The sequence below is a fragment of the Seriola lalandi genome, unplaced genomic scaffold (assembly GCF_002814215.2).
Source record: "Seriola lalandi dorsalis isolate HSWRI2012SDOR001 ecotype SW California unplaced genomic scaffold, Sedor1 jcf7180002054910, whole genome shotgun sequence".
Classification (NCBI taxonomy): domain Eukaryota; kingdom Metazoa; phylum Chordata; class Actinopteri; order Carangiformes; family Carangidae; genus Seriola; species Seriola lalandi.
Window position 1 is genome coordinate 58,545 of NW_019525462.1, and position 26,266 is coordinate 84,810.

A 26,266-nucleotide genomic window follows, 5' to 3' on the forward strand; every position below is an offset into this window, starting at 1 on the left:
TCAGCAACAGCTGTTGTAGGAATGACACACAGCATTTCCATTGGTCACCGTACTGATATATGACGGGTATTTAAAATGTTCTGTGGCTAATAACCTGTTGAAAATGTCATACAACATTTTACACATTCTGTATATCCCCAAAAATGGTCAACCAACAATTCATGTCTTTTATACTGTTGTGTGAATATTGTTCCGTGCCCTATACATGCACATCTGGCTTGATAAATTTTCATGAAACCTTATTATCATCAACTAAATCTCAAATTACCCCCTCATTAAAAAAAAATGTTATCCCAAGAGCGTCTTTCACTGATTTTTTTTCTGGCCAGCATTTTACCATTCATGATAATGTCCAGAGTAGCACAGACAAGGGAGGGACATTCCCCTGTGTGTGTCTTTATGTAGTGTGTTCATACATGTCCTGACTGTCAGTGGGTGCACCACTCCCTATGATGTCCGCAGCATCGGACCATGTTGACTGATCTTTGATCCTCTGCCCTGGCCTTGTGTGTCAGGGGTATAGACACTGACCGAACCAACTGAACTCAGCCAAGATCCCATGGAACCACACCCTGAAACCACAGAATCATTAGTGGGCCTCGCTCCCACTCTCGCTCTGTCTGGTATTGTCATTCATCATAGGAAATGTGTTAGTGCCACTCTAAGTGACGGCAGTGGCATTATACAACATTGAGAAAAGCCCTCTTGGCCACAGCAACCTGGAAGGGAAACTCAACCTTTAACATTTCCTACTTTGGTTCCCAACTGCAAATTATTCTTGAGCTTGTTTGTGGTGCAACCTTGTGGGACAATTTCTGATAATTACCAGAGTTTGGAAATGAACCAACATGTCCTACCAAATAAACTTGCAGTGCATTGTACACAGCAGTGTTTCTTAAACTACACATCTAGAACTAAAAGGTCCTTGGTGGGTTTTGATAGGGCCAGGGAACTAACATTTTGTTATGAGCTTGGGTCCCACAGTGATGCTACATGTGAAAAGATTTACAAGTCCTTGGCCTGCTGTATTGAACAAACACAGAAGCTAACTCTTCCTGACATTTGGTGAGGTATCATTCTGAAGTGGATGAAGACACGAACAGAATATCCAGTGGAACTTCCCTTGTCTTCCCTGTGTCTCACACGCATGTTTTGGCCAAAAGTTATTTTTCATTACAAGAGAGGAAAATGTCGTCATGGTGGAACAGGTGCTTTACTGGGCTGGGAAAGGGTGGAGAATATAGTCAGTGGTTCCTGACACCCTTCATTCACTTTATTATGAGGAGATAGTGTGGGAAGTTTGGAAGAGTTGACTCAACCAATAAACAGCTCTTTTTGACACTGCATGCAGAACAGATGTGTAGGTGTTGTAGACCAATAACACATGGCAGTCAAGAGGAGTGAGGGTAAAGGAAGGTGAAAGGGACAGAAGTCAGGAAGACAAAAACTACACCCGAAGTGGTGATGTACAAGAAAAAGAAAAAAAAAGAGACAGGGACAAAGATATTAGGACAAAATAGGGAGAGTACTAAAAATGTTATCCACAATATAATCTCTTCACTAGCATGTTGAGCTTGTGTAACTACATCAACCGATTTGGCTGATGGCCCCTAAACCTGATCATCTGTCTCCTCAAGTTCCCAACATGAACATGCATGTACAGAATGTTGAGCTGTGACAGCCAACAATGTTTTTGGCTATCACATAGCCTACAGGACACTTTATGGCCCTTCCAGGGAAAGTCAATTGAACAACTGAATAACTGACATATCCTGAAGTCTAGAAGTCTAGATGGACCAAATATTCTTTTTCCATCCAAAAGTATGTATCAGGAAAATATGAGGAAATGTCTGCACACTTCAAATAGTTTTTAATGATGTCCAGATTGAGAGCCAGCTAAAAAGAGTGTAGATATATTTATATATTTTTTTTTTTGGGGCTTTTATGCCTTTAATGGACAGCACAGTGGAGAGTGACAGGAAACGGGGAGGCAGAGAGAGGGGGAATGACATGCAGCGAAAGGCCGTCCGATGCGGGATTCGAACCGGGGCCGACTGCAACGAGGACTGTAGCCTCTACACATGGGGCGCCTGCTTAAACCACTACGCTACACGACGCCCCAGATATTTTTATGAGGTCATTGATAAACGTTTGAAGCCACAAATAATCATTGTGATTTGTGATTCTATGAAAAAAACAAATAACTATAGTTATGTGAACTGCATTCACAGCACCAATCGTAACTACTACTACTAGCATACACGACAATGATATATGAAAGAGCATTGGTTCTGACCTGGCAGGACATGGTTGGGTGTTGCAGGGCATCAATCCAGTAGCTGGTCTTGATCTGGGATTGCAGTAGGATGTGTTCACCTGCACTCTCAAGTCTTTGTAGCATGCTGACTTTGTATTCATCTGGCCTGTGTGGGATAAATATCAATACGTTCAGGCACATTATCATAAATGGAGAATATCATTTTTATATTGAGTTACAGTCTATTCCTAACTGCCAATTGACTACTATAAAATATCAGTAATAAAACAAAACTACAGGCTCACATTTACTGTGCTGGATTAAATAGTTATGAAGAGACATTATAGATTTATTGGCATAAATGTAGAAAAACAGCAGTTTTACTGATCTTGAAGGTTCATTCTTGACTTTGGAAACAGCAGCTTCACAAAACATAATTTGGAAATTGTCCAACTACAACAAACCAGCATTGTTGTGTGTTAGTGTGTCAAGCTGCTTGTCAAGATGCTATCAAAAGGTTTGCACATAATATTCCTGCATTGTGTGAACATGTGACACCTGTTTATAACGTGAAAGCAATATGATACTGGTTTCACACTGACATACCTTCTAGGTGGTAGTATGCATTGTATGTTGATGAATATTTAACTGTGCATGCTTTTTCACTGTACTTTCACTTTACCCTTTGTACATGTGATGTGCAGAGAATATATTTTGTCTCTGTAAGCCATAAAAACATTTGTTGAAAAGTTTTAGGTTCCTCTATTTAAGTTATTATTTACTTTGTAAGAGGCTACCAATCCTGTTTGAATTCTGACTTTTGTGTTTGTGAATTCTGACACAAAAGCAGATCTGACTGTTTTTAATTTATTTGAAACATGAATCCCACAGATCTCCTGGTTGGTATTTGGCTTAAGGCAAGGTCAATCTGCACATCTCAGCTCATACAGGTCAGTTAGTCAGTCACACTCTTTAATAAAGCAAACGACCTCCAACCCATCACGACCTACAATCAAGGCACAAAGAGGTAGAGATGGTTAGGGTGGACCGCAACAGACCAGGGTGGGGAACTTTAACCTGGGGGGGTCAATCAACAGGAACTCTACACTGGGGGCTTTGTTCACATTCATGAAGCCAAGCAAGTGCACACACACAAACACACACACACAAGCACTCACAAAGGGAAGTGTGTATGAGTAAACACTCATGAGCACTCACACGGAAACACACACACACACACACACACCTTTATCTCCTGACCTCTGCCCGCAAATCACCCTGCCAAGGACTGCTCATGTCATTACAGCAGTCTTTGCATGCGTTTCTGTGCGTGTGTGTGTCTGCGTGTGCGCTAGTTTAATACTAGGCCTCTGGTGGGACAAATGCCATCGGTCAAAGTCGTGCATGTGTGTGCTTGCTTGCTTTAAGGCTATCTATGTGGTGTGGTTGTGTGTGTGTGTGTATGTGCATGTAATAGCAGGTCTCCAGTAGAACAAGAAGAGGTCCCACCAGTCCGAAACAAGAACTACTAATGTCCCCTCACTAATGATGGGATTACTCCCCTCTCCATTTAACCTGTAGCTAAAAGCCTTATTATAGATCAGAGAGGCCAGACTGAGCTGTGGATGCTTGTCCATTGATCTACAAACTGCCCTCTTAATCTGTGGGCTGCTCCAGATTACTTGAAAAGAGGTGATTTGTCCTTTTTCATCAATGCAATAGACTCAGACTAGGTTCAAAAACACAAACAAGTAGTACCTGTTTTGAACAAATACAGTAACATGTCACTGCACAAGATCTGCTTTGACAGAGAAGATGAAATGCACGATACTTCATTTAGAATCTATCTATCATTGTAGTTTGGAAAAGCACATTTTGATCTAATTTGCAGCACAAGTGTAATATGATAATGCTACTGAAAAATACCTTTTGGCAGTCATGTTTGTACATACCTCCGGCACAAGTTGCTGAGCACTGGGAGCGTATGATGGCCCATGTATAATTGTGTTTGATGTGATTCTTCTTCTCATCAGATTTCTTCAGAGTATATTCCCAACGTACTCCTGGGTTCCAGCCCTGCAACAATATCTACAGGACAAAGAATATGGTAAGAATGATGAAATGAAAGACTGCACAAAATAAGTAATAATGTATGCAGGCCCATAACTTAGATGTAAAGAAGAAAGTCATAATCAAAAGGAGGGTGGGAGGTCTTATAGAGTATATTAAAAATTTACCGAATTGCACGTAATTAAGTGTGATGATTACTGATCCCTTACCTCTATGATCAGTGTGTCATTGGTGGGGCCAGTCGATAAGAGGCTCTCTGGTCTGTTATAGGGTCTCTTGTATTCAAAAATGGCTCCAGCGATGGGGTGTCGGCCTGGCCAGTCCACTGTCCAATGTCCGTTCAAGTAGTAGCGTCTCTGGGTGTCCCTGACAGCCAGGTATGAGCTTGATGTATTCAACTCCATCACACGGATACTCCGAGCCCCTGCTGGGATGGTTAACACCCCATAGTACTCTGAGAAAGACAAGAAAACATTTTAAACAAACACCAAAAGCTGTAAAAAACTAACACAAGTAAAAAAAAAAAAAAAAACTGCATTTCAATTACATGGATTATGACAACAAAACACACAAAATAGTCTTGTGTATGAGCTACTGATAAAAGGTAAGAAAAACAGTTTCAGTATCTGGTATATGAAGCGTGAACTCAACAATTTAATTCATTATAACATACGGTTAGTATAATGCTGCTTGGTGTACTGTCCTTTGTAGATCTTGCAGGTGGAGTTGTTTCCTTTACACACCCCACAAGCATCAGGCACAGCTGTGGAGCCCAACACGCGGTCACAGCCCACTCTCTGTGGGAGAAAAACAATCATGGCTTTTGACAAAAAGTAGACTATGAATATAAAATGCAACTTTACATCATACAATGTAATAAATTACAACAGTTGAAAGCTACCATCACTCATCCCTTTTGTGATGACAGGTCGACATTTTCCTTTTCATTACATCTGAAGTACTTGTGAAATAGCACAACAAGGGTGTCTATTGATGTTCTCCACTGCCAAACCTGTTCTCAAAATTTATAGCTCAGCGTCAGAGATCCCACACATGATATCATCTTCAAAAAACTTTGCACGCTTCCTCACTCTTCAACACAACCATGTTTCTGTCTCACTGCTTGCCTGCTTTAAAGTATTACCTCACACAGTCCATCAATACAGACGTTGGAGCTGTCCTGTGAGCACAGAGTCCCATCCTTAACTTTACTGGCCAAGGCAAAGAAGAAATCATAACCTTCAGCAAAGCAGTACAGCTTACATACATCTTGATCTGGAAGAAAAAAAAATAACCAGAGGGGCCAGAGCCAACAAGCAAATTCTTTAGTACCATGACATACCATAGTTGGTGAAAACTCCCCACAAACTTTCTCTTTTGTCATTTCACATCTTTTTTCCTAAGTAATTTTGAAAATGAATTCAGCCATTGTCTCACCATCCACTCTAGTGTATGGTCTCCAGGTGTAGTACCATCCTCTGAACTGTTTGCTGTTGAATTCGGCACACTGTTGCGCTCTGTAGTCGATGGCGTTGGGGGGACAATCCTCAGTGTTACAAAGCTTGTACGACCTGGAGGAGCCCTCACAGAACTTCCCTCCATATGCAGGTCTGCAGAGAGGAACACACGTGTCATGAAAATAAAGCTTTTCATTTGTCCTTGTTTATTTCAATATTCAGTGTTTCACTGTAGAATTCTTTACTTTGTAATATTCTGATTTCCTCTCAGATGTATGTGATCTACAGAGTGAGCAAGTCAAACTGTCTTATATATGTGAATATCCTCCCGTCAATGTATGTGGCTGTGTGTGGGTGTGTCTTTTTGAAAGCTTCTCCAATCACAGGTGTATAACTCGAGGCTATGTTCCTTTAAATCCCCTTCCATGGGACAATTACACCCTCTATAAGCCCTCCAATCACATTGTCACTTATATCTCTCTCGCTCTCAGATTCTCTCCCTTTATATCTTTACATTTCATCTTTCGCTTTTTTTAATCCCTTCTCTGTCATCTCTTCTACCGTCTATCCCTCCCCCCTTTCTCTCTCTCCTCTGCCTCTTTCCTCTCGCCTGTCATTGTCTTCCTTTCCCTCCACCACTATCCTTCCTCCCCCATCTCTTGGTCTTTCTCCACATCACTCTCTGTTTAATTTAGTCCACCACTTGTCAGGATCTTGGCATGACATGATAAAGAGGAGGCCCCAGCATTTAGGACAGGGCCCCCCGACTGACTGGAAGTGCAAATAATCCTGAGTGACTGATGAGTAAGGGACTAAGTGAGCAGATAAGTGATGAAGCGACAAACCCATGTGAGGGATCTTCACATGGGTTCTTCACATCATCTTTAATCACGTGTCTTAATATACTCGTGGCCTTGAATCGAGCAATCACAAACGGTACAGACCATCTCTGTACCAAAACGTCTCTCCATTAATCCTCTGTGTGTACAGTTGTGAATGTGTATACAATTTTCCCTGTTCGCATACATGCTAGTTATGGTAATTCCTGCATATTTTAGTGTTTAGTATAACTGTGTGCTTACATTTACCTGGTAAACAAACACTTGTCATATTGCTACAGCTATTTTAACACAAGTTAAGAGAACCTAATAGAATGGATCTTGCAAACTAGGAAATGGTATATTTATAAAGATTATTTACTATGTGATTTTTGCTTGGGTAGGCAAAAACATAAACGGTCAGTTTTTTTGGGGTGGGTTTCACTGTTATATTTTGATGGCTTAATTTGAAAATGTTTTGATCGTTTAAAATGCTACCACCTCACAAGCTCACTAATTTACATGCTGCATCCAATCTATTTAACCCGTATACACAAACATAAATTTGATGAATTCTAATCGGAGCTCAACACTGTAACAATTTCTTAGCAAACAAGTGACAAGATTATAAGATGTTACTGTGCTAAGAAAAAGGCATTGGTGGGGAAGCTACTTTGAAAACATAGCTTTGCAAGCTACCAATTACTTCACCCTGGAAGACGTTAAACTACAGCAAAGGGGACAATCTAGTTTGGTCAACTAAATCAAACTGACAATGTACATGTGATACGGAGTTATAACAAAATATAACAAAAAAAGTTATTGCCAAAAGTGCCAACTTGTTCACAGGTTATACAACCACAAAATAAAATACCCCACTATTCATGTGAAAGTGTAATGAATGTCAGCTTTGGTTTTGTAAACAATAACTGCTTAAGTTTGGCCATGACGATTGTTCCTCAGGCTGAGATTCAGGAGGTTTATCCATGATGACCTTGTAGCTGTGTGAGGACTGAGCAGCGCCTGCCCGTGGCTTTTGCACATGCACTACACAAAGGTCAAGTGTGTGGTGGTGGCTGTCTGACAAATGCATTGCCTGAGCATGCCTCCTGGCTCCCTTTCCATACTTAACACACTGACATGACAGTGGTATTGATCTTCTTATGAAAGCAAAATGTTCCCCTAACTGTAGAACATTTTATGCTGTTCTCATCTTTGCTAAAAATGGACTGTTGTGCCAGTTTGTTAGGGCCTGTTTATTGAGTATTTCTCTACCTGGGGTTGTTGCATTGCCTCTCTCGATAGGTGACTCCGCTCTCGCAGCTTCGCGAGCAGGCAGACCAGGATGACCACTCTGACCATTGGCCATGCTGAGGCCTCGGGCCCTCATCACCCTGTTTTACACACTGGCCCCTACGACACCACTGGAGAAGACGAGAGAAAGAGAGAGGAATTATGAGTGGGTTAGAGGGAGGCTGAAGAAGGGAGGCATACACAAACAAAGAGCAAAATTTTTTAAATTGTCTATGACACACAGACTTTCCAATGGACCCTGCCCTTTATCTTCTTTATGATCACTGTCTGTCAAACCATAGCAGAGGCCTGTAAGAAGCAGCTTTCAGCTTTAACTGCTGTCAAAAAGGTCATGGTACAGACTTGGTTATGTACTCATAATCTCTCAGTGAAACTCCAGTTGTGCTGCTTTTTGGACAGTCCCCACCTTGAGCTGTCATCAGCTAGAATTAAAAGAGGTAAGTCAAACACAACTGAAATATGGAAAAAACTGTCTCATACCTGAGAAGGATATTCTCCTAAAATAATACACATACCATTGTCCTTCACCGTCATATTTGCATGTTGTGTTGTTTTCCCTACACTGTATTTAACTTTTGCTTTTCACCTCATTCCAATTTTTCTTCTTTTTAAAAGCAGTAAAAGCAAAAATGTAACTACAAAAACATGAAACAGGTTGAAATACAGTACTGTTGCCAACAATGCACAAATCAACATAGTAATGTTTCTTCACTGCTGAAAAACATTCTTTTCAACAATTTTAGTTTTGAAACAAAAGAATAAATATCTGCCAAGGGACTGAGATAATTTAACTTCTTTCCAGTGCAAATCAACTATAAGGGTGTGGTATCTGCCTTTTTGTGACTTGTTTATTAGTATTTATATCTGGTTTCAACATAGTTTTTGAAAGAAGTGAACCAGGTCAGGGAGATTTTTAACGATGCATTTTTTGACATTCTAACCATGTTCTCCCAATTCGACAAGGACAATTTCTCTCATAATCTGGTCACTAGTAACTTGACCCTACTGGTGGCTTGGAGAAAACACAGGGGGCCACCCTGACCAAGCAGTGTTCCACCCATGAACACTGCCAAGTGTGTTCCATGAGGTAACCAGGCAAGGCAGAAGAGGAATATCAAACTATACGGAAAGTTATGTGAATAAAGATTGTCTGTACAGTACTGCATGAATAGTGGAGGAGGTACAGGAGATGCCTCATACTACTGACTCAAGTTATTTACTGTATGTACTTCAAAAAGGCTGAGTCATTAACCAACAACCTATCACGTGTTACAAAATGAGCAGAACTTTACTGAAAGTCCCTTAATGTAACATGAGAAGACTTTGCAAAATGTAAACTCTCTTAAAGCAACATTATGTCACAAGCTGTTTCCTGGCACACCACTGAACTGGATTTGTACATGTCAAGATGACATCAGTCACAATATATCTTCAACTGCTCGCCCTGGAGTGATCTCAGGAACCTTCTCAAGCACGTGCGTGCGCACACACGCACGCACACACGTGCATGAGTAATGATAGCGGGCATATGTTCGGCTGTTCTTGATCTCACTGTGTGTTCATGCCTGCACACGAGCCCACCGACACATACACTAGCACACACACATGCACACACCCCTCCAACTAATCTCGTGGTCCTTGACTACGAGGTAGAACAGCTGATTTCCCCTCAGTTTTCCCCCTGCGGCTGAGTGCCACAGATTCCTAAGTGAGCCTGTCATTGTTTGTGTTCAGTTAATTGTCCCGTGGAGAGAGAGGGCGGGATTAAACCATCAAGTTCAATATATTGAGAACCAAATGTCGACGAGGGGCTGTCAGGGGAGAGAGGGTAAGAGAGAGTGCGAGCCTTGGGGGAGAATCATCTTGAAAGAAGGAAAAAAAACAAAGAATAAATAAAGAGCACAGATTGCTTTTTGGCCCCAACCCCAATGGCATATTTTTGCCACGTCAGCAACAAACCAATTGCAGCTGCTCCCTGAGGTAAAATAATGGAGGAAGACTGTGGTACCTCTATCAAGAAGAGAGAGTTTATTGATGCTGCACTCAAATGAACTCAAATCAAAAACACAGTAAATCCGATTCAAACTCTTAACCTAGCTTACAAGTGCATTTATTAGTCTGCGCTGGCTGCTGGGACACAATGACATTGGCGCGTAAAACAACGCTGTTAAAAGACGTGCCGTGTAACACAGTTCAAGGCCTTTTGTCTTGAAATGGCAAAACTGAGTGGAGGTATCAGCACTTTATACCACTAAACCACTCAATAAATGTTACTTTCATAACAGTATCTCCATCAATTTAGCCGGTTCACCTTATAAAATACTATCATGCTTTGTAACATTTACTCACTCAGAGTAAATCCCTTGGCGGTTTCCCTTGGAAGAGGAATGTATGTGTGTGCCTGTGTGTGAAACATCTCTTTACAAGCTCTACCCCCTCTTATAATAAATGTCACACAGTTGATAATACTAAGCAGCACACTTAAAAAAAAAATCAAGTAGTCCAAGTGATGCAAAATCCATTCTGAAAACTGAATTCACATATTTCACTATTTCAGTCTGCACTTTCAAACTTTTTGTTAGAGTTGTGTGTGAGTGTTGAGGCCATTTTCTCACCAAAACTGCTGAGATATGTTTGTGACAGGGTCTTGTTTGGTACATTTCATTTGTGGATGTATTTGGTAAGATGTTGCCATGGAGCATGTATTAGCTACAGTCAAACTTAAAGAAAAAACCCCCACGTCCTCTTTTGACAAAACAAGGCAAGGTTTTCAAGGCGTATCAAATGTAAGATCATTTTGCCTCCTTCGGCTAAAATGGAACAAAGGTTATCTTAGGGATGGTATGATCAAAGGGTAACTCTACCTCCTGAATAGGTGGTGAATTTAGAAAAAAAAAAAGATTAATGACATCCTGAAGTAAGAAGTACCTAGCTGCATGTACCTGCTAGTTGTTGGAAACATCATTGGTATTACCACTTGAATTGTCTCAAAGTTGATAAAAAAAAAAAAAGTCTTATAGAAGTGAATGGAGTCTCATGCCAGTCATGTGGTGCCACTTTTGAGGTCACAAATCCTGTGAGTGTATCACCAACCCTCATTTAAACCACACACACACACACACACACACACACACACACACACACACACACACACAGAGACAAAGAACACAAAGAAAAAACCCGTGTTAAGTCACCATATCAGGGCCACAGGCAGAGCCTTCTGCAGCTGGCATGAATTTGGTCTCACACTTCCTCCCAACACGGTGGCACCACAGAGCCTTGCAGATATCCTGGAACGACATGAGAGAAAGGATAAGTCACATGGCGCTGCTAACATGTTTTCTTGCTCCAAATTTCAGAAGTGGGATGATCAGTATCCTTCCCAAAACATCTGTAAACAAGACTAGCAATGGGAAGAACAATAAATTATGATAACATTGTTATTTTGCCTCTTGAGAGCTATTAAAACATGTTGATGGAAAGTTGGGGACTAGGGATTGTGTGAATAATGATCTTCTGGCAAGCCATCAGTGTGCAGCAACCTTGTATCTCCAAAATATTTATGCTTCAGTAGCTAGGATAACAACATTTTAGAAAAGAAAAGAAAGAAGAAAATATATGAAATTTGGTCCAACTGTTGCAAGGCATTATTCCACAGACAATGCATTGCATCAGTGATACAAAAACAATCACGTCCATCGTTTTCTGTTGCAGAATGACAAAACAATTGAATGAAAAAAGCTGCAATCAGTATTTTTATATTAAAACAAAGAAATAGTCCCATGCATTAACATGCAATAACAAAGAACAACTGCCTTACTAAACTTACATGATGTCATGGCTGTGTTTCTCAGCAGTAGTCTAAAAGATTCAGATGGGAATACCGGGTGGTTTCCCTGCTCTCATTGCCTGAGAAACATGGCCTGCTACATTTTAACATCAGTTCTATTACTATCTGAATGACTTTATCAGATTTTGACAACTCAGTGCAGATGCTGACAGGCACCTCGGCCTCAGCTTGTAGCTGCAAAGAGCCACCATGGAATTCATCCCATGGCCTATTTGTCCGGCTGTTTTGCTTGCTCAGGCCTTTTGTTGCAGTAAAAATGGTAGAGAGCGAGCAAACGATGGAAGGAGTAGACAGGGAGAGACAGGGAGAGGTGATGGACAGAGTGAGACAGAAACTGAGTTAAAGGGAGAAAGAGGGAAAAACACACATACGTACATATTATTTTGCTTTTTGCTAGGGTAACCCAGCTCTATCTGACCACAAACACCATGGAGAGTATCTTTTGGCTACTCCAGTGGTACTTTATCTTGACAACGCCTGCCAAAAAGTTTCATGAAATATGATTTCATTACACAATGAATTGCACCGCAGAGGCTGATACTTGAGTGTTTTTTATGAGTAACAAGTGTCTGGAAAGACAGTGAGCATGAAGGCTGCTTGGGGATTTTTGGGTCCTGCGCACCTTGCTGCTACCAGGTGCATGAACAGAGACAGTTTAAGACCAAAAAAAAAAAAACCATGAGGGAGCCATTCTTAAATATCCTATAGCTGAAACAACGCATTAATGTTTCAATGTTTAGGTGGCTAGGTTAAGGAGGATAGCATGTGTCAGTATCATGGGTTCAAATCCAGTTGATAATCACTGTGACATTTTATACCCTCTTTCCCAACTAGAAACCAGGCTTATATGTTTCGCAACAATGTTATCATATTCCACCATGGTCTTCAATAGAATAGAAATCTCAAAAGTAAGCTCGTAAATATATATATATACATATATATATATATATATATATATAGTGTATATATAAAAATGTTCATTTCATACGAGTTACTGAAATTTTTATAATAACTGCCCACTTGCTAAAGTCTCATTTTCTATCTTCCTGGAGGTAAGGATATTGGCCAATTTTTTTTTAGAGTTTACTGACATAATCCATGTATGCACACTCCCTGCAGGGCCGCACTCACCCGAAAGGGGTCCTAATGCAAAAATGGGCTGTGGCCCCCTGTTAAACCCACCACACTCACCTTCGTACCACAACTTTGTTTGATTATAAGTTGATTAAATGACACATGTATTTGAGAATAAGCTATGTGAGTGCATAATAACTGAAACATTCAAGGCATTAAACATATACTTGGACATAGAACCCCTGGACCAACACAGCATTGCTAATTTTGTTTATATTAACCAATTATCTAAATCAAATTATGACAAATTATTTGCTGTGCAGTGAATTGGGTCTGTGGAGATGCCCACTTTATCCAGTTGGCAATCTAGCCAGTGATTTTCAGAGTACGTTATATTTTTCATACATAAGAGCTCTTTGCCAGAATGGCCCCAGAAGAAATCAAATGTAATTGTCCCATATATATATGACCATATATCCATATCCGTATCATAGTATAAATATCCAATGACTCCTTTTTTTGGAGGGAAGGGTGCCTCTTTGATTCAGGTGAGATTTAGGTAGGGTACCATGTTTGGACCCACGACCTCTTATCCAAATGCTAGAACACCAGTAACTTAAAACACCTTAGGAGTGTTATAAAACAATGAAGTAAACTAAATCCTATCTGGACTGAGGCAGGGTATCTCAAACAGCAACATCAGCAGTAATGAGAAAATGAGAGAGTGACAAGGAGAGATTCCCATTGGCAACTCTCCAGTGTATATTTAGTCATCCATCCCTGTGAGTATTTCATGGGCAACATTATAACTCTCACAGTTTGTTTTATGTGCGTGCATGTGAGAGAGCAAGTATACATCCACGCGTGTGTGTGTGTGTGGGTGCGTGCACATGAGGGCATGCAACCCTAAGCTGTTTCTCTTTTCCTTCCTCTTTCCTTTATTCTTTTTTCCTCTACCTCATTCTCCCCATCCCTTTCTCGATTTCTTTCTCTGTTTTTCCTAGGAAATAATTGCCATCAGATTTTTTTTGTTAAACTAATTAAGCACTCAGGTTCCATTGGGTGTGCTAAGAAAAAACCCTGAGAGAATCATGGCACAGGATTTTTAACTCATTTTTAAGTCTGCATGGGTTGGCATTATTGAGTCAAAATCAATTTTACCTTCTTAAAATCGAGGGTGCAGAGTTTGGCCTTCTCCCCAAACTGCCATTTGCACTGTGTATCTGCATCGTACAGCTCGCCAGGCAGCTTCTCAGGGTATGGATACTCCTTGACTGCTCTGGGTTCATCTGATAGGCACAGAGCCTGGGCAGAACTACAGGAGAAGAGGGGTAATAAAAAAGGGAAAAGGACCCAAGATGAGGAAGGATGAAGGAGTGAGGATGGCAACATAAAGAGGGGAATGGTGGTGAAAAGGTCAGGGAAGGAGAGGGGAAGAGTATAGGGGTAAGAATAATTATTAATATTAAAACAAGTTCGAACAAGCAGACATGAACAGTCAAACAGACGTGATAAAGTGTTATGCTTCATTAAGCTGGTAAATAAAGCTCCCTAATGTGCCCACAGAAAATCCACAACAGAGAGCATCAGTCCATGATATTCCATTGTTTCCAGTGTTGGAGAGTACCGTAAAGTGTTGCCATGGAGACATAACAAGTTGCCAAACTCAAACCCTGAGAGTAATGGCTTTAATGCATCAGACACTCAATTATGACAGACATAAAAAAATCCTTGCCCATATCACTCATATCGTAACACCAGTGGGGGGTTTCCAATGTTAACTGATATCACTGGTTACTATACAGAGATGTTTTACAGCTTAAACACTGCAGGCGGGGGAATATAATACAAAAATATGGTGGAAAGAGCATGAAAAGGCAAAATATGTTGGAATGATTCAACGTGCTAGTGAGTGGTCCTGATTGCTTTAGCAGAGTATGTGTGCCTGTGTGTGTGTGTGTGTGTGTGTCTGTGTGTGCGTGAGATCTTCCATTGGTTTATGGGTCATATGTGTCCACAGAGAACAATGGCTGTTCTGGAAGTGTAATTTTTCTGATATTCTACATTATTCACATAATAAAGTTTCTGGAAAATAAATTACATTTACAGTGTACACACATCAGCAGGTGAACAAGTAAGGTTCGTGGGCAAGCATGTATGCACGCAGGCACTCACTCACACATAGAATTACAAAAGACATAAAATTACAAGCCCAATGTAGCTAATTTGCAGGATCTCAGGACACATTCCCTGATGGCACTGCAAAAGCCTTGAAACTAAATGTTTTTTTTTTCCAGCTGTAAGCACAGTACACCACAAGATTATCATCAACTGGAGATTTAAAAAAAAAAAAGGGATGTGAAAAGCAACCATTCTTTTCTAGGATTCCCTGTAGATCTCCTGACTCATCTCTTCCAGACAAAAAAAAATTACGGGGCATTTTCAATTCCCCATGGTCTGTTGATACATTAAACACAAAATTATGTGGCAAATGGAAAAGTCTCAAAGGTCTTGATTACATAAGCCAATTACAGGACTGGCAAGAGGAGCAGTGGTCACAGGCAGATTGTCACTTGAAAGACTACTACTGTATGAGAGTATTCACTTAGCAAACTACAGCTTCAAAAGTCATCATTAATTTTTATCAACATCTCTGGCAGTTTCAATGAACACAAAATAATCTGAGCTTCACTAAAAAGGTATTTAAAAGACTAGTTTAAATATTTTGGGAAATACAGAGAGTGCTGAGAGTCAGACAAGAAAATTGATACAACTCCCAAGTCTACAGTGAACACGAACCTGGATAGCAGCTGGTTAGCTTAACTTAACAAACAGACAGGGACAAACAGCCTGGCTCAGTCTCGAGGTAAGTAAATTGACTCATGAGCACCTCTAAAGCTCACTGATTGAAGTGAAAATTTAAGTGTGAAAATGAAGTGAAGTTTTTTTTACAAGGGGTTATGTGCTGAACTATTTCTTGGAAGTTACTGCTTCAAGCCATGAAATAATGAACATAACCCCCACTGAAATGATAAAATTGTATTTTTTAAATTTTGGTATAAAAAGTTATGAGCTATATTTCTTCCATGTTACCTATCTTTATACTAAGCTAAGCTAAGCTGCTGCTGGCCTCAACTGCACACTTATCATTCAGATTTCAAAGTGTTATCAGGCCTCTCCATCAAACCTCTCAGCAGGAAAGCATATTTTTCCAAAATGTGACAAGACAAGCACTTTTTTAAGAAACACAGAGATGTTGGCTATAAGGTGTGCAGTAGGCCAAACTGTGTCCTTTGGGGCATGCTCAACTCTGGGAAAAGAAATGGGACCACAAGAGAATTTTGTAACTTTCATGTATCACTGACTTTTTAATAGCTTTCACCAGCCCTTATACAACAAAAACAACGCTAAGTGGCTTTTAAGGGGATTTTGCCTCTCCTGCCATGAAAGCTGTCAATCCATTTTAGGCACGACAAAAAGCTCAGATAAAGTACCTGACTATACATACAGTGTTGGCACAGACCTCTCTGTCATAGCTGACTGAGGAGAGGCAGATTTAGAGTGGGTGTGACGTAGAACTCTGTTGGCTGACACAGCGCTCCCCTCCATAGCAGATTAATGTAGAGACATTTAGGAGAGTCAGTTGACTCAGTGAGACACATTTAGCCAAAAACATTCATGTATGATAACATTCTGTTGATTGCAATTAGGAAAACGTACAGCACTTCAGCATTTTTATCATTCGGTGATTATACAGGAGGACGACCCTTGGTTGGTTCAGTGGTGCAGAGATCCCCTCCACATGGCCTCAGGGGGTGATGGGAGTTTAATATAAAGCTGACAGGCCTAACAAGGGTGAGGTCACTCCAGCTCTAATAACTCAGCGAGGAAATACACTGTCTGTCTCCACCACTCTGAGAGGGGAGACCTGACAGTTCAGTTAACACACTGGTAAATTTAGTGGAGGGCACTGGCTCTGGGCTATCTGGTTTCAAGTACACACATACACACACACATGCACAGACACATAGAAGCACAGCCAGACACATGGACGCTATGTCCGTGATGCTTGTTTTTCACTTGGGTGAGCAGGCTGCATGCATGAAAATGTAGTTATTGCATGAACACACACACACAACTTTCTCCCTGACACACATTCACTCACATGTACCTCGACACACAATGACGTATGCAGCCTGTAAAGCAACACTTGCAGAAAAGCGGCACCACATATCACTTCACTTACTTGCTATGTTTTGTATATTTATATATTTCAGCCTCTCGCAGGCATACATTCTGTAGGTCGGTTTGTCTCTGCTTTTGTAAAATAAAGCAAGTCCTTTAATCGTTATAACATAAGTGCAGTTTTTCACTTGGCACTCTTTGGATCTGAGTAGAATTTGAAACTGACGTATCTGCTGTTGACATGTTTTTTCTGCAACACATGTTCATCTATCAGTAACACATGTTGAATGATATAAACACAATGCATTTTTAAAGTGGCTATTGCCAGGGGGACTTTGTTTGAATAATTCTCTTTTATAAACTGATATAGTGCTTTATGTTTTTGCTGCATGAGCACTTAACAAAAGTTTGAATGAGGATTTACTCATTACTCATCAACATGCCATATGGATATGATATAGTTTATGTTTTGAGAACTTAATAAGACTCTTCAAGCAGTGTTACCATAAATGTCATTATCAACAATAAGTACTTCTTAAATCAATTCCCTTAGCATTGTTTCACTACAATAAAGGCATAGCAGTAATGCTAAAATATGGCTGCTTACTTGAGGAAGCGGCTGAGGTATTGGCGGCTGCAGGCAGACCAGGAAAAGATGCCATTGTGACCGGCTAATGTGGGAGACATGATGTTGCCCTCTGACTTCTTACAAACGTTACCCTCTCCATCATGGACCATTCCAAAACTGGGGGATTAAAAAGAGAGTGAAAGATTTACCAATACAATACATACAAGTTATGGTGACAGAGCTCCATATTAATGGCACAGCGCAATATTATTTGATTAAACAGTAGAAGAAATGTGTTTGGAGAAAGGGTGAACAAGAATAAACCGAAACATTGCATTACTGTGGCTACCTGAAGGATTAAAACTTTGTCATTAGCCTGCAAATCTTTGCACATATAGATCTTCTGTTGTCTTCTTTTAAACCATATGCTGACACATGTTACATATTAAATGTACATAAGAAGTAGGTAGAAACACATTTTTAGAAATCTTTTTGAAAATATGCTGACATGATGCACAAACAAATAGAGGGATGGAAACCCTTACTTGTGTCCGGATTCATGAGCGATGGTGAATGCCAGACCAAGTCCTGTGTCTTCATTAATGGTACAACTCCGGTACTTGCTGCACATCCCACTAATTGGAGCAAAACCTGCAAATTTGGTGATACAATTTTACAAAGTGGACATCACGGTTCAATTATTTGATCGGTCAGGTCCAACATAACCTGTAATTTGTTGATTCCAATGACCACTGTCAATCTGTGTTTACTCCTACTTAACAAATATTCAACTTTTAAACGTGTAGTGCATTGTCAGTAAAAAACTAAGAGGATTCTCTAAGAGAGACACATTCTAGTCTGAGCTTGCTGTGGACTGTATTCAGAAGAAATATCAAACACACCATTACTGGATTCAAATCCCTCGATATGTTAAAATATGGGACTCTGTGGGAACATTCCCTGATCCCCTTGCTACCTTTCACTTCACTTTAAAAACATTCTTTCTCTGTCTTCACTTCTTTCTCATATCACTCCTTCTATATTAAACTCCCTTTTACTATTCAGCTCCCTTTTTGCCTCTCTCTGTCCACTCTCCTTCTGCCTCTCCTCACAAAGACACTCACACACGGCACCCCTGGCTCTGAATCAAAACGGATAATACTCACGGGGGCCTCCCTTAATGTTTTTGTCTCACTGCCTCAGGGAAAATTTAGCCTTGTGTTTTGTTATTTCACGGCTCTAAGTCATTCGCTATAGAGTGCAAAGCTCCGAAAGTAATGTTCTCATGTACATAGCTAATGTGAATAATGATCGTAAACATAAGCAGGCAGACTGACTGTGAGAACTGCCATTTAGTTCCATTTTTGTGCCAGGAAAGAGGTAGATCATTGATTTTATATACTGGTTTTGAAATATGGAGGAAAACATTGAGGGACAGGGCTGTAACAGTTATGCACATAAACTGTGTTATATACAGACTGATAGTACTAATAGCCAATTTGCACGCACACACACACACACACACACACACACACACACACACACACACACACACACACACACACACACACACCTTTGAACTGGGCTTTCATAGCAATGACTAGGGTAATGTTAGTCTCAACGCTTTGAAGTCAAAACATAAGTCTGGGGTTTGAAGGTAGTGCATGTATACATGCATTTGTGTGTATGTGTGTGTGTGTGTGTCTCTGGGACACAAAATGGAAGTTTTTTCTCACAGTGTGGAAGACAACAATGTGTTGGCATGGTCATTACCACAAACAAGCTGTTGTTAGTTTGTTAGATGGTGTACACTCACAGTCACTGCGTGTGTGTGTGTGTGTGTGTGTGTGTGTGTGTGTATGTGCATGTATGTGTGTGTGTTTAAAGTAGTAGTATAACTCTGTTCTGCCATGGAATTGACTGTATTATTTATGTTCTTCTGGTGTTGCATTTGCAATAAGCTGCATTATTTTCTACAGATTTGAATCTTATGAATAAACTACTGCATGTTCTTTTGAAGTTCAATAAGACGAGATCCAGATGAATCAATCAAATTGTCCTTCTGATCATATATCTCCTGCTCATAACTGATGATATTTGTTTTTATCTGCTACTACACTCTATATTATTCTATATTATTACATACATATGTGATCCTGTGCGGCAGAAAAGATCTGAAAGCTGCTGATCTTTTTAACATCTGGTTTGGCTGGTGTGATCCTGAGTCACACCGTGTGACAGACAACAGGGGCATCTTCCCAGAGAGAGACAGACGGCAAGAGAGAATGACATATTTCTATGAGGGGCAACATACAAAGAATAAGGACGGTTGGCATACATGAGACTTAAAATTAGTGACTTTCATGAAAAACACTAAATGCATTTGCTGTCCTTTGTATTTTCTCAAATTACAATTTCATGCATTTTGTTACTGCAGAATCTACTCCTCAATGTTTTTTGAGCAGTACAGCGATAAACATTGGAGCAAAGTCGTACCAAGAGTGTCACAGGGTTCATTCTTCCAAGAGCAGATGTCGAGTCCTGTGAGCAGGATGGCGTGGTCGTGGTGGCGTCCCTCTCTGCCTCCAAGAGTAGACTGCCAGTGGCAGAAGCTGTTCAGTGTGTGGTCTGCATGGTGGTTGATCACCAAGCCATCCTTGTGAGATAAATCAGATAAAAGGAGGTAGAGGGAGACACAATGTGGTTTTTGTGGAAAGAAGCTGCGAGTGTTGTGGATTTCAATTAATGAAATGTATGTCAAATTAAGGAAGTCTGTAGGCTACATGCTTAATTGGTTATGAAATTAAGCATGGAACCACCGCTACAAACGTTAAACATTTCATGTCATATTATGTTCTGTTTTACCCGAGCAACGTAGCATTGGGTTTAATGTGATGCTAACAAAGATGCTAGCAAAATAAAAAGTGCCGTTAGCGAGTATTTAGCCGGTGTTTGACTAACATACAGTTTGGCTCCCATTCATTGTATAGACCCCGGCTTCCCATTTATTATTATCCACCTCTCTGCAATGAACCAACACACATGAAACATTTGCTTCAAGCCAGAGTTGAATCACAAACCTTAAACCTTCAGCTACAAGCAAAACAAGCTAGCAAGCACGTAAACTTCAGCAACTGAACCACATATGCTAACCCATTATTCAACAGTTAAAATCAATTTGGGAAGAATACGTTAATTTCTTAACCTAATCAATACCACCACAGTTAGCAGCCAACAGTGACGTACCTTAAAAGGATAATGTAACTTACATTTTTGAGCGTTCACCTCAGTTGAAAATCATCCAACCTGCACCATATGATGTGACCTCGGGGTGCGTTCATAGCATGGTCAAACAAAACGACAACAGCTATTCAAAATACTGTCATCCTTAAACTAGCCTACCATTTGAACGTCAACATGATACTGGTCATAATTTAAATTATTTTCCAGGACAACACAATATTTAACAGGACATTTGATAGGCATTATGATAACTGCCTCTCAAGGAAGATTGAACTTTATTAGCATCACAGGTGGATAGAAACCTTGAACTACATGACTCTGGACAGTACCCCATCTGTTTCTTCATCCCTCTCTTTCTCTTTTTCACATGCTGTCATCTCCTGCTCTGCACCAGAATTTCCCTCCTGAATCTGACAAACATCCAAGGAAATGTATACCTATAATTAACAACTGTAAAAGTCCTCAGTAGTTAGGACGACCCTGGAAACGCTCTGAGACTTAAGAAATTTGGACCTTGAGGCATAAAAACAAATAAACACACAGTGTTTTGCATTCACTTTATGTCTGAAGCTTCATGTCACTGCTAACAAAGGCCAGGGTGCTTAAGGTAAGAACATTCTGTTATTGATGTTGTTGGAGTCTCTTTACATGAATGGATTCAAAATTTTCAAACCTTTCAACCACACAAAATGTTGCATCAAAAATCTGTTGCCATCAATCAGTGCTGTTGGAGAGGCTGGATTTTTGGACATGTGAATATTTTACCTACACTACTGACTGGCTTTGAGATGCTCACCTGCTCTTCGTCCAGAAGCACAAGACCCACTATCACTATGTTGATGTTCCCCCCTATTGTACCATCTTTGAAGAGACTGGAGACCTAGAAGACACAAACAAACACATGTTATTACATATTTCTATCTCTTTCTTCTTTTTTTTTTGCAAAATGCTTTCATTTTTTGCAATCCATTCATCAAAGTCCTGTCACAATGGCACATTTCTGTTTACAGTTAAATATCTCTTCAAAGTGACTCTGACAAGTTAAAGACTTGTAATAGTTGGCGACAAGACAGGCTTGGCTGTTTATTCCAAACCTGATTCCGTGTCATCCAGTCAAACCTAGTCAGCATAGAGATTTTCAGAGAGATTTGGATGGTGTGATGATGTCAGTAAAAAGTGTTATTCTGTCATCTGAAGTCTTCAAACACAGACTCACCTTTTAAAAAGAGCTTAAACTGTTAAAATTTTGCATACTGTGTCCCAAATTCTCTGTAGTATCTTTCACACATACAATCAGCTAACAAACTTATGTGAAGAACTTAGCACTAATTTAGTTTAATTATATTTTATGACATTATGAGATAAATGTGGTTGATATTTCACACTATATTAAGTATACTGTATGTGGACGATATTAAGAGAAAGTCTGAGTCAAGGAGACAACTGACCTTGTAATTTCTGCAGAAATAACATAAAAGCCTTTTTGATAGTATCACTGAGGTATGATATCCACAGCTGCTGTTTCCAGTTCAGCTTCTTGTACTCACACTGATATCTGACCATCAATCATAACAGTTTAGGCTTTGAAAGTGGTTTCCTGATCTTTCGCTCTTCCTCGCTCTCAGTCTTTCTCTTGAGCCTTGTGAATAACCCAGGTGCCACTCACTAAGCATTTTCTTTTTTTTTTTCTTCCGGAACACTCTCATGCGTTCCTGATGTTCCTGATGTTCCTGATGTTTGGTCTTCCTCTGCTCTGACTCATGAGAAGACACACGGCTGTGATTTGTAACAGGATTCAAGCGAAGTTCTGAGGTCAAAAAGGCAATCAAAACCACTCATTTAAACTAAGATATCCTGGAACACAGGTTTTTGACAGAGTTTCAGACTTACAGACTTTAACAGATACAGTGAATCACTGTGTTTTCACTGCCTCATAAAAGAAACAATCACACCAGTTTCCATAGAGCTTCAGTGTTTTGTGGTACATAATCTACAGTGTGTTTTTTTTTTAAATTTTTAATTACAAAATGTTTTTGAAGTCTTTCCACTCAGCCACGTAAAAAACATAAATCTACGCAAACGCTGGAGCTGCATATCAGATTTAATTTTCAACACACATTTAATAAGCTTTTTTGAGACCCATGGGAGTTGGCAGGTGGGGTAGGGGGTTGGGTGTTTTCTGTGAAACTCCATACTGTATTTAGGTGACTCCTCTCAGGCAGGCTGTGACTACTCCAGCTTGGTTTCTACTAGAGGGAACCATGTTTTCAAAATAGATGGATTATCTTTGGATTTGTCAGTCAGTCACTAAGTAGCAAAACCAGCGTGACAGAATTTGCTTGCAGATCAGCTGAGAGGGACGGGGGGGCACTGTGAGTGTTGCGGCAATGATCTCACCCAGATATCAGTTTCATGTTTTTAGATGTGCTCCTTCTGATAAGTGAGAATGGAAGACAGCAATGTCCAGTCACTAAATCTAATCTGTGACAAAAAAAATATAAAAACAAATGTGGATTCAGGCTGTGGCCTGGCAAGTGCCAAAACTTAATTTGATGAAAGGAAATATGCTAACATTTGCTGTACTGTTGCTAAATTCACTTGTCAAGATTTATATGTTAATTCTTACATAATGCTGAAAGACATGGTGTAGCAAGTAGACAAACACACCCTGCATCTACATGCTAACATGCTCACAATGACAATGTTAATATTTAGAAGGCATCATTACATTGTTCACCATCTTAGCATAGCGCGTTAGCATGCTAACATTTGATAATTAGTGCTAAACATAACGTACAATGGAGGCTAATTAAAGTATTGGAAAAAAATCATCACATCCCATTTTAACCTCTATTGTGTCTAACACTGTAGTTGTAATTAAGTTTCTCTTACCATATTAAGCACAGTGAGAACATATGTGGTTATGTTCTCATGTCCATGGTTGTCCATCATATTTCTGTCCACCACCACCAGCGTCTCCACGTTGAGAATCTGACTAGCCTTGTTCTTCATCAGCACTGCCCTTTTGTTCCTAGGGATAAACTTGTACTCATCCGGGAGGATAAAAACATCCTCTTCAGGAGCTTTGGGCATGTCTGGAAAAACAGATGGAGAGTGACAAAGGGAGTTAGAATGAATTAACTTATTAGCTGCTTTGAAGCAAATGTATGCGTTAACAATTGAACAAGTTGAATGTATGTAACACACTGTGGCTGCAGAGTCGGCATGATTAGGAACAAACTGTGGGATAGTGGATTGTAAGTGATTGATGAAAGAAAAAACAATAGTACATATAATAACAATTTAATAGCAGTTATAATGTCCATTACAAATATACAATCCTTCCGTCCCACAGCTGATTATACTGTATGTTGCACAAGATTCTAAATGAACCTGTAGCCACGAGGAAAATGGCCGCCTTTGTTTGTGAGTGTTAACCTGCGATTCTGGCAAGTAGCTGACAGCCATTCTGGATGATTAACTAGACTCTTACTTTCATGACCTGATGTCATGGATAAACTGCAAACTGAGCTTTCTTTCTGTTGTTGACTCTGGCAGTCTCAGTGTTATGCTACTATTAAGTAAAGTGTGAAACCACAGAATGTGATGTACTGTGCATCAGCAGCACCTACAGCGAGTCAAATGTTCATGATATGTAACCATTATATGAAAGCTTTACATGCTAAAAGCAAATATATTTTGCTGTCAGTGTAGTCTTCAAAGAGATCTCGAAGCAATTTTATATTCCGTAGTCATAATACAATGTTAGATAATGATGGACAAAGGCCATTTATTTATTAATTACAACAAGTAAAAGCAATTCAAGAATTAAACCTTCACTGTTTTAATCCACTTTTCAAACTTTGTTAATAAAGGTAATTTTGAATGGTACCCAAAATAAGTTTTTTGGAATTTGTGGAATTTGGAATTATACAAATGATGACGTAAATTGCAATGAATTCACAATACCAGCTTATTATGAAGATTTATCAGCACTTATTTGTTACGTGAACATGCAACTCAGATAAACATAAAAATTCAAACTTCATCTTATGCCCAGTTCTGCCCTGTTTTTAACTCTCCTTTTGAAGCTGGGCCAACTCTGGGAACAATCCAACTCAGTTCTACTCTATGACACGAGGTCAATAGTACACACCAGTCAAAGAAAAACACAGCCTAAAACCATTGTGGCTTTCAACATTATCACCTAAAATCTCCACTTCTATGTTTTCAAGTTATCAAAACTATCACCTATCACTGCCTGGCTGAACTATAAAGGTTCGAAAGGTTGCTTATATAGGCGGAAAGCAGGTGAGCGACCAAAGTGCCTTTTCTTGACTAAAACACGGCACAGGTGTTCAGTGATGTCACTCTGTGGGAATGTAAACATCAGTGTGTTTTCACAGGGGACAGACAGCTGGGGTTCTGCAGGGTAATGGTGGTGGTACCAGTCCAATCCCTGCCTGCTGGCTTTCATTTGACCCCTGTGACACCAGCAATGTTAACTGATCTTGTGGTAATTTCTTGAGAGCAAACATTTGTGATAATAAAACATTTCCCATAACCTTTCACAGGTTAAGTCACTAATGAATTCAACCAAACACGTCGATGTAGTGATAATATTGTTCAGAGGTAACACGTGCCATCATGTGAAATACAAATCAAAACCTCCTCTAGTTGCAAAATATTAGTGACATTTTGACTGACGAGTCAAATCGGCAATAATGAAATCATCTCTCTCTAATTTAAAAAAGATGCTTAACAGACTTTAGTCTGCCTTTTTGTGAGTGACAACACATGTTGCTTTTCCCTTAAACACACAAAAGAGCTAATGATGTGTTAACTGCCATACATATTAACAAAGACTCAGCTTCTTTCAGTGTGGTGTTGCACTGTCAAATGAGGCATCGCTCTTGTCCTAACTACACAACTGCAGTCTGTGTTATGGATGTTTTCTGCACTCATATGATGAAATTAGCATTCACAGCAGTTAAAATGAACATGGGAACATATTCTGTTGGAGTCACATCTTCCTGTTCCCATTATTCTAACCAACCAAAACCCTGTGAGGCTGACTGCTAACATAGTTAATCAAAAAATGTCAACAATTAGATTTATTATCGTATGTCAGTCTTTTTCTTTTCTTTGTGAAACTGTAAGTGGTGTGACAATTCCTCAAACTGTGTCTTAACCCCTCAGTTCAAACCACTAATTTAGTTATATCTTGACATTTAACATTTTGTATTATGACAGTGCCTAAAATGTGTAATGTGAGAAATATGACTAGGTGGGAACATTCTTCTTTAAGTGTCAGAAAACTAATGAAATTTGTGTGAAGAAATTGAAAGAATATTTCATGCATCTCGACATGAAGAAGTGGTGTATGAGTGTGCAGTCTGTACTAATGCTGCATGTTACATGTGGACCAGA

At 39.8% G+C, this 26,266-nt stretch overlaps 1 protein-coding gene across 1 annotated transcript in view; it reads right to left on the reverse strand.

Moving 5' to 3' along the window:
* Nucleotides 1-26,266, reverse strand: part of adamts16 (ADAM metallopeptidase with thrombospondin type 1 motif, 16) — a 55,879-nt gene that overhangs the window by 13,116 nt on the left and 16,497 nt on the right. The window contains exons 5-18 of the mRNA XM_023430720.2: nt 23,729-23,931; nt 21,633-21,716; nt 20,090-20,249; nt 18,139-18,244; nt 17,633-17,770; nt 14,002-14,155; nt 11,111-11,206; nt 7,878-8,026; nt 5,765-5,937; nt 5,472-5,602; nt 5,001-5,124; nt 4,537-4,781; nt 4,210-4,345; nt 2,297-2,423 (exon numbers count right to left, since the gene is read on the reverse strand). Of these exons, the coding sequence (XP_023286488.1) occupies nt 2,297-2,423; nt 4,210-4,345; nt 4,537-4,781; nt 5,001-5,124; nt 5,472-5,602; nt 5,765-5,937; nt 7,878-8,026; nt 11,111-11,206; nt 14,002-14,155; nt 17,633-17,770; nt 18,139-18,244; nt 20,090-20,249; nt 21,633-21,716; nt 23,729-23,931 (2,026 nt within the window). The remainder of the gene's footprint in view (nt 1-2,296; nt 2,424-4,209; nt 4,346-4,536; nt 4,782-5,000; nt 5,125-5,471; nt 5,603-5,764; nt 5,938-7,877; nt 8,027-11,110; nt 11,207-14,001; nt 14,156-17,632; nt 17,771-18,138; nt 18,245-20,089; nt 20,250-21,632; nt 21,717-23,728; nt 23,932-26,266) is intronic.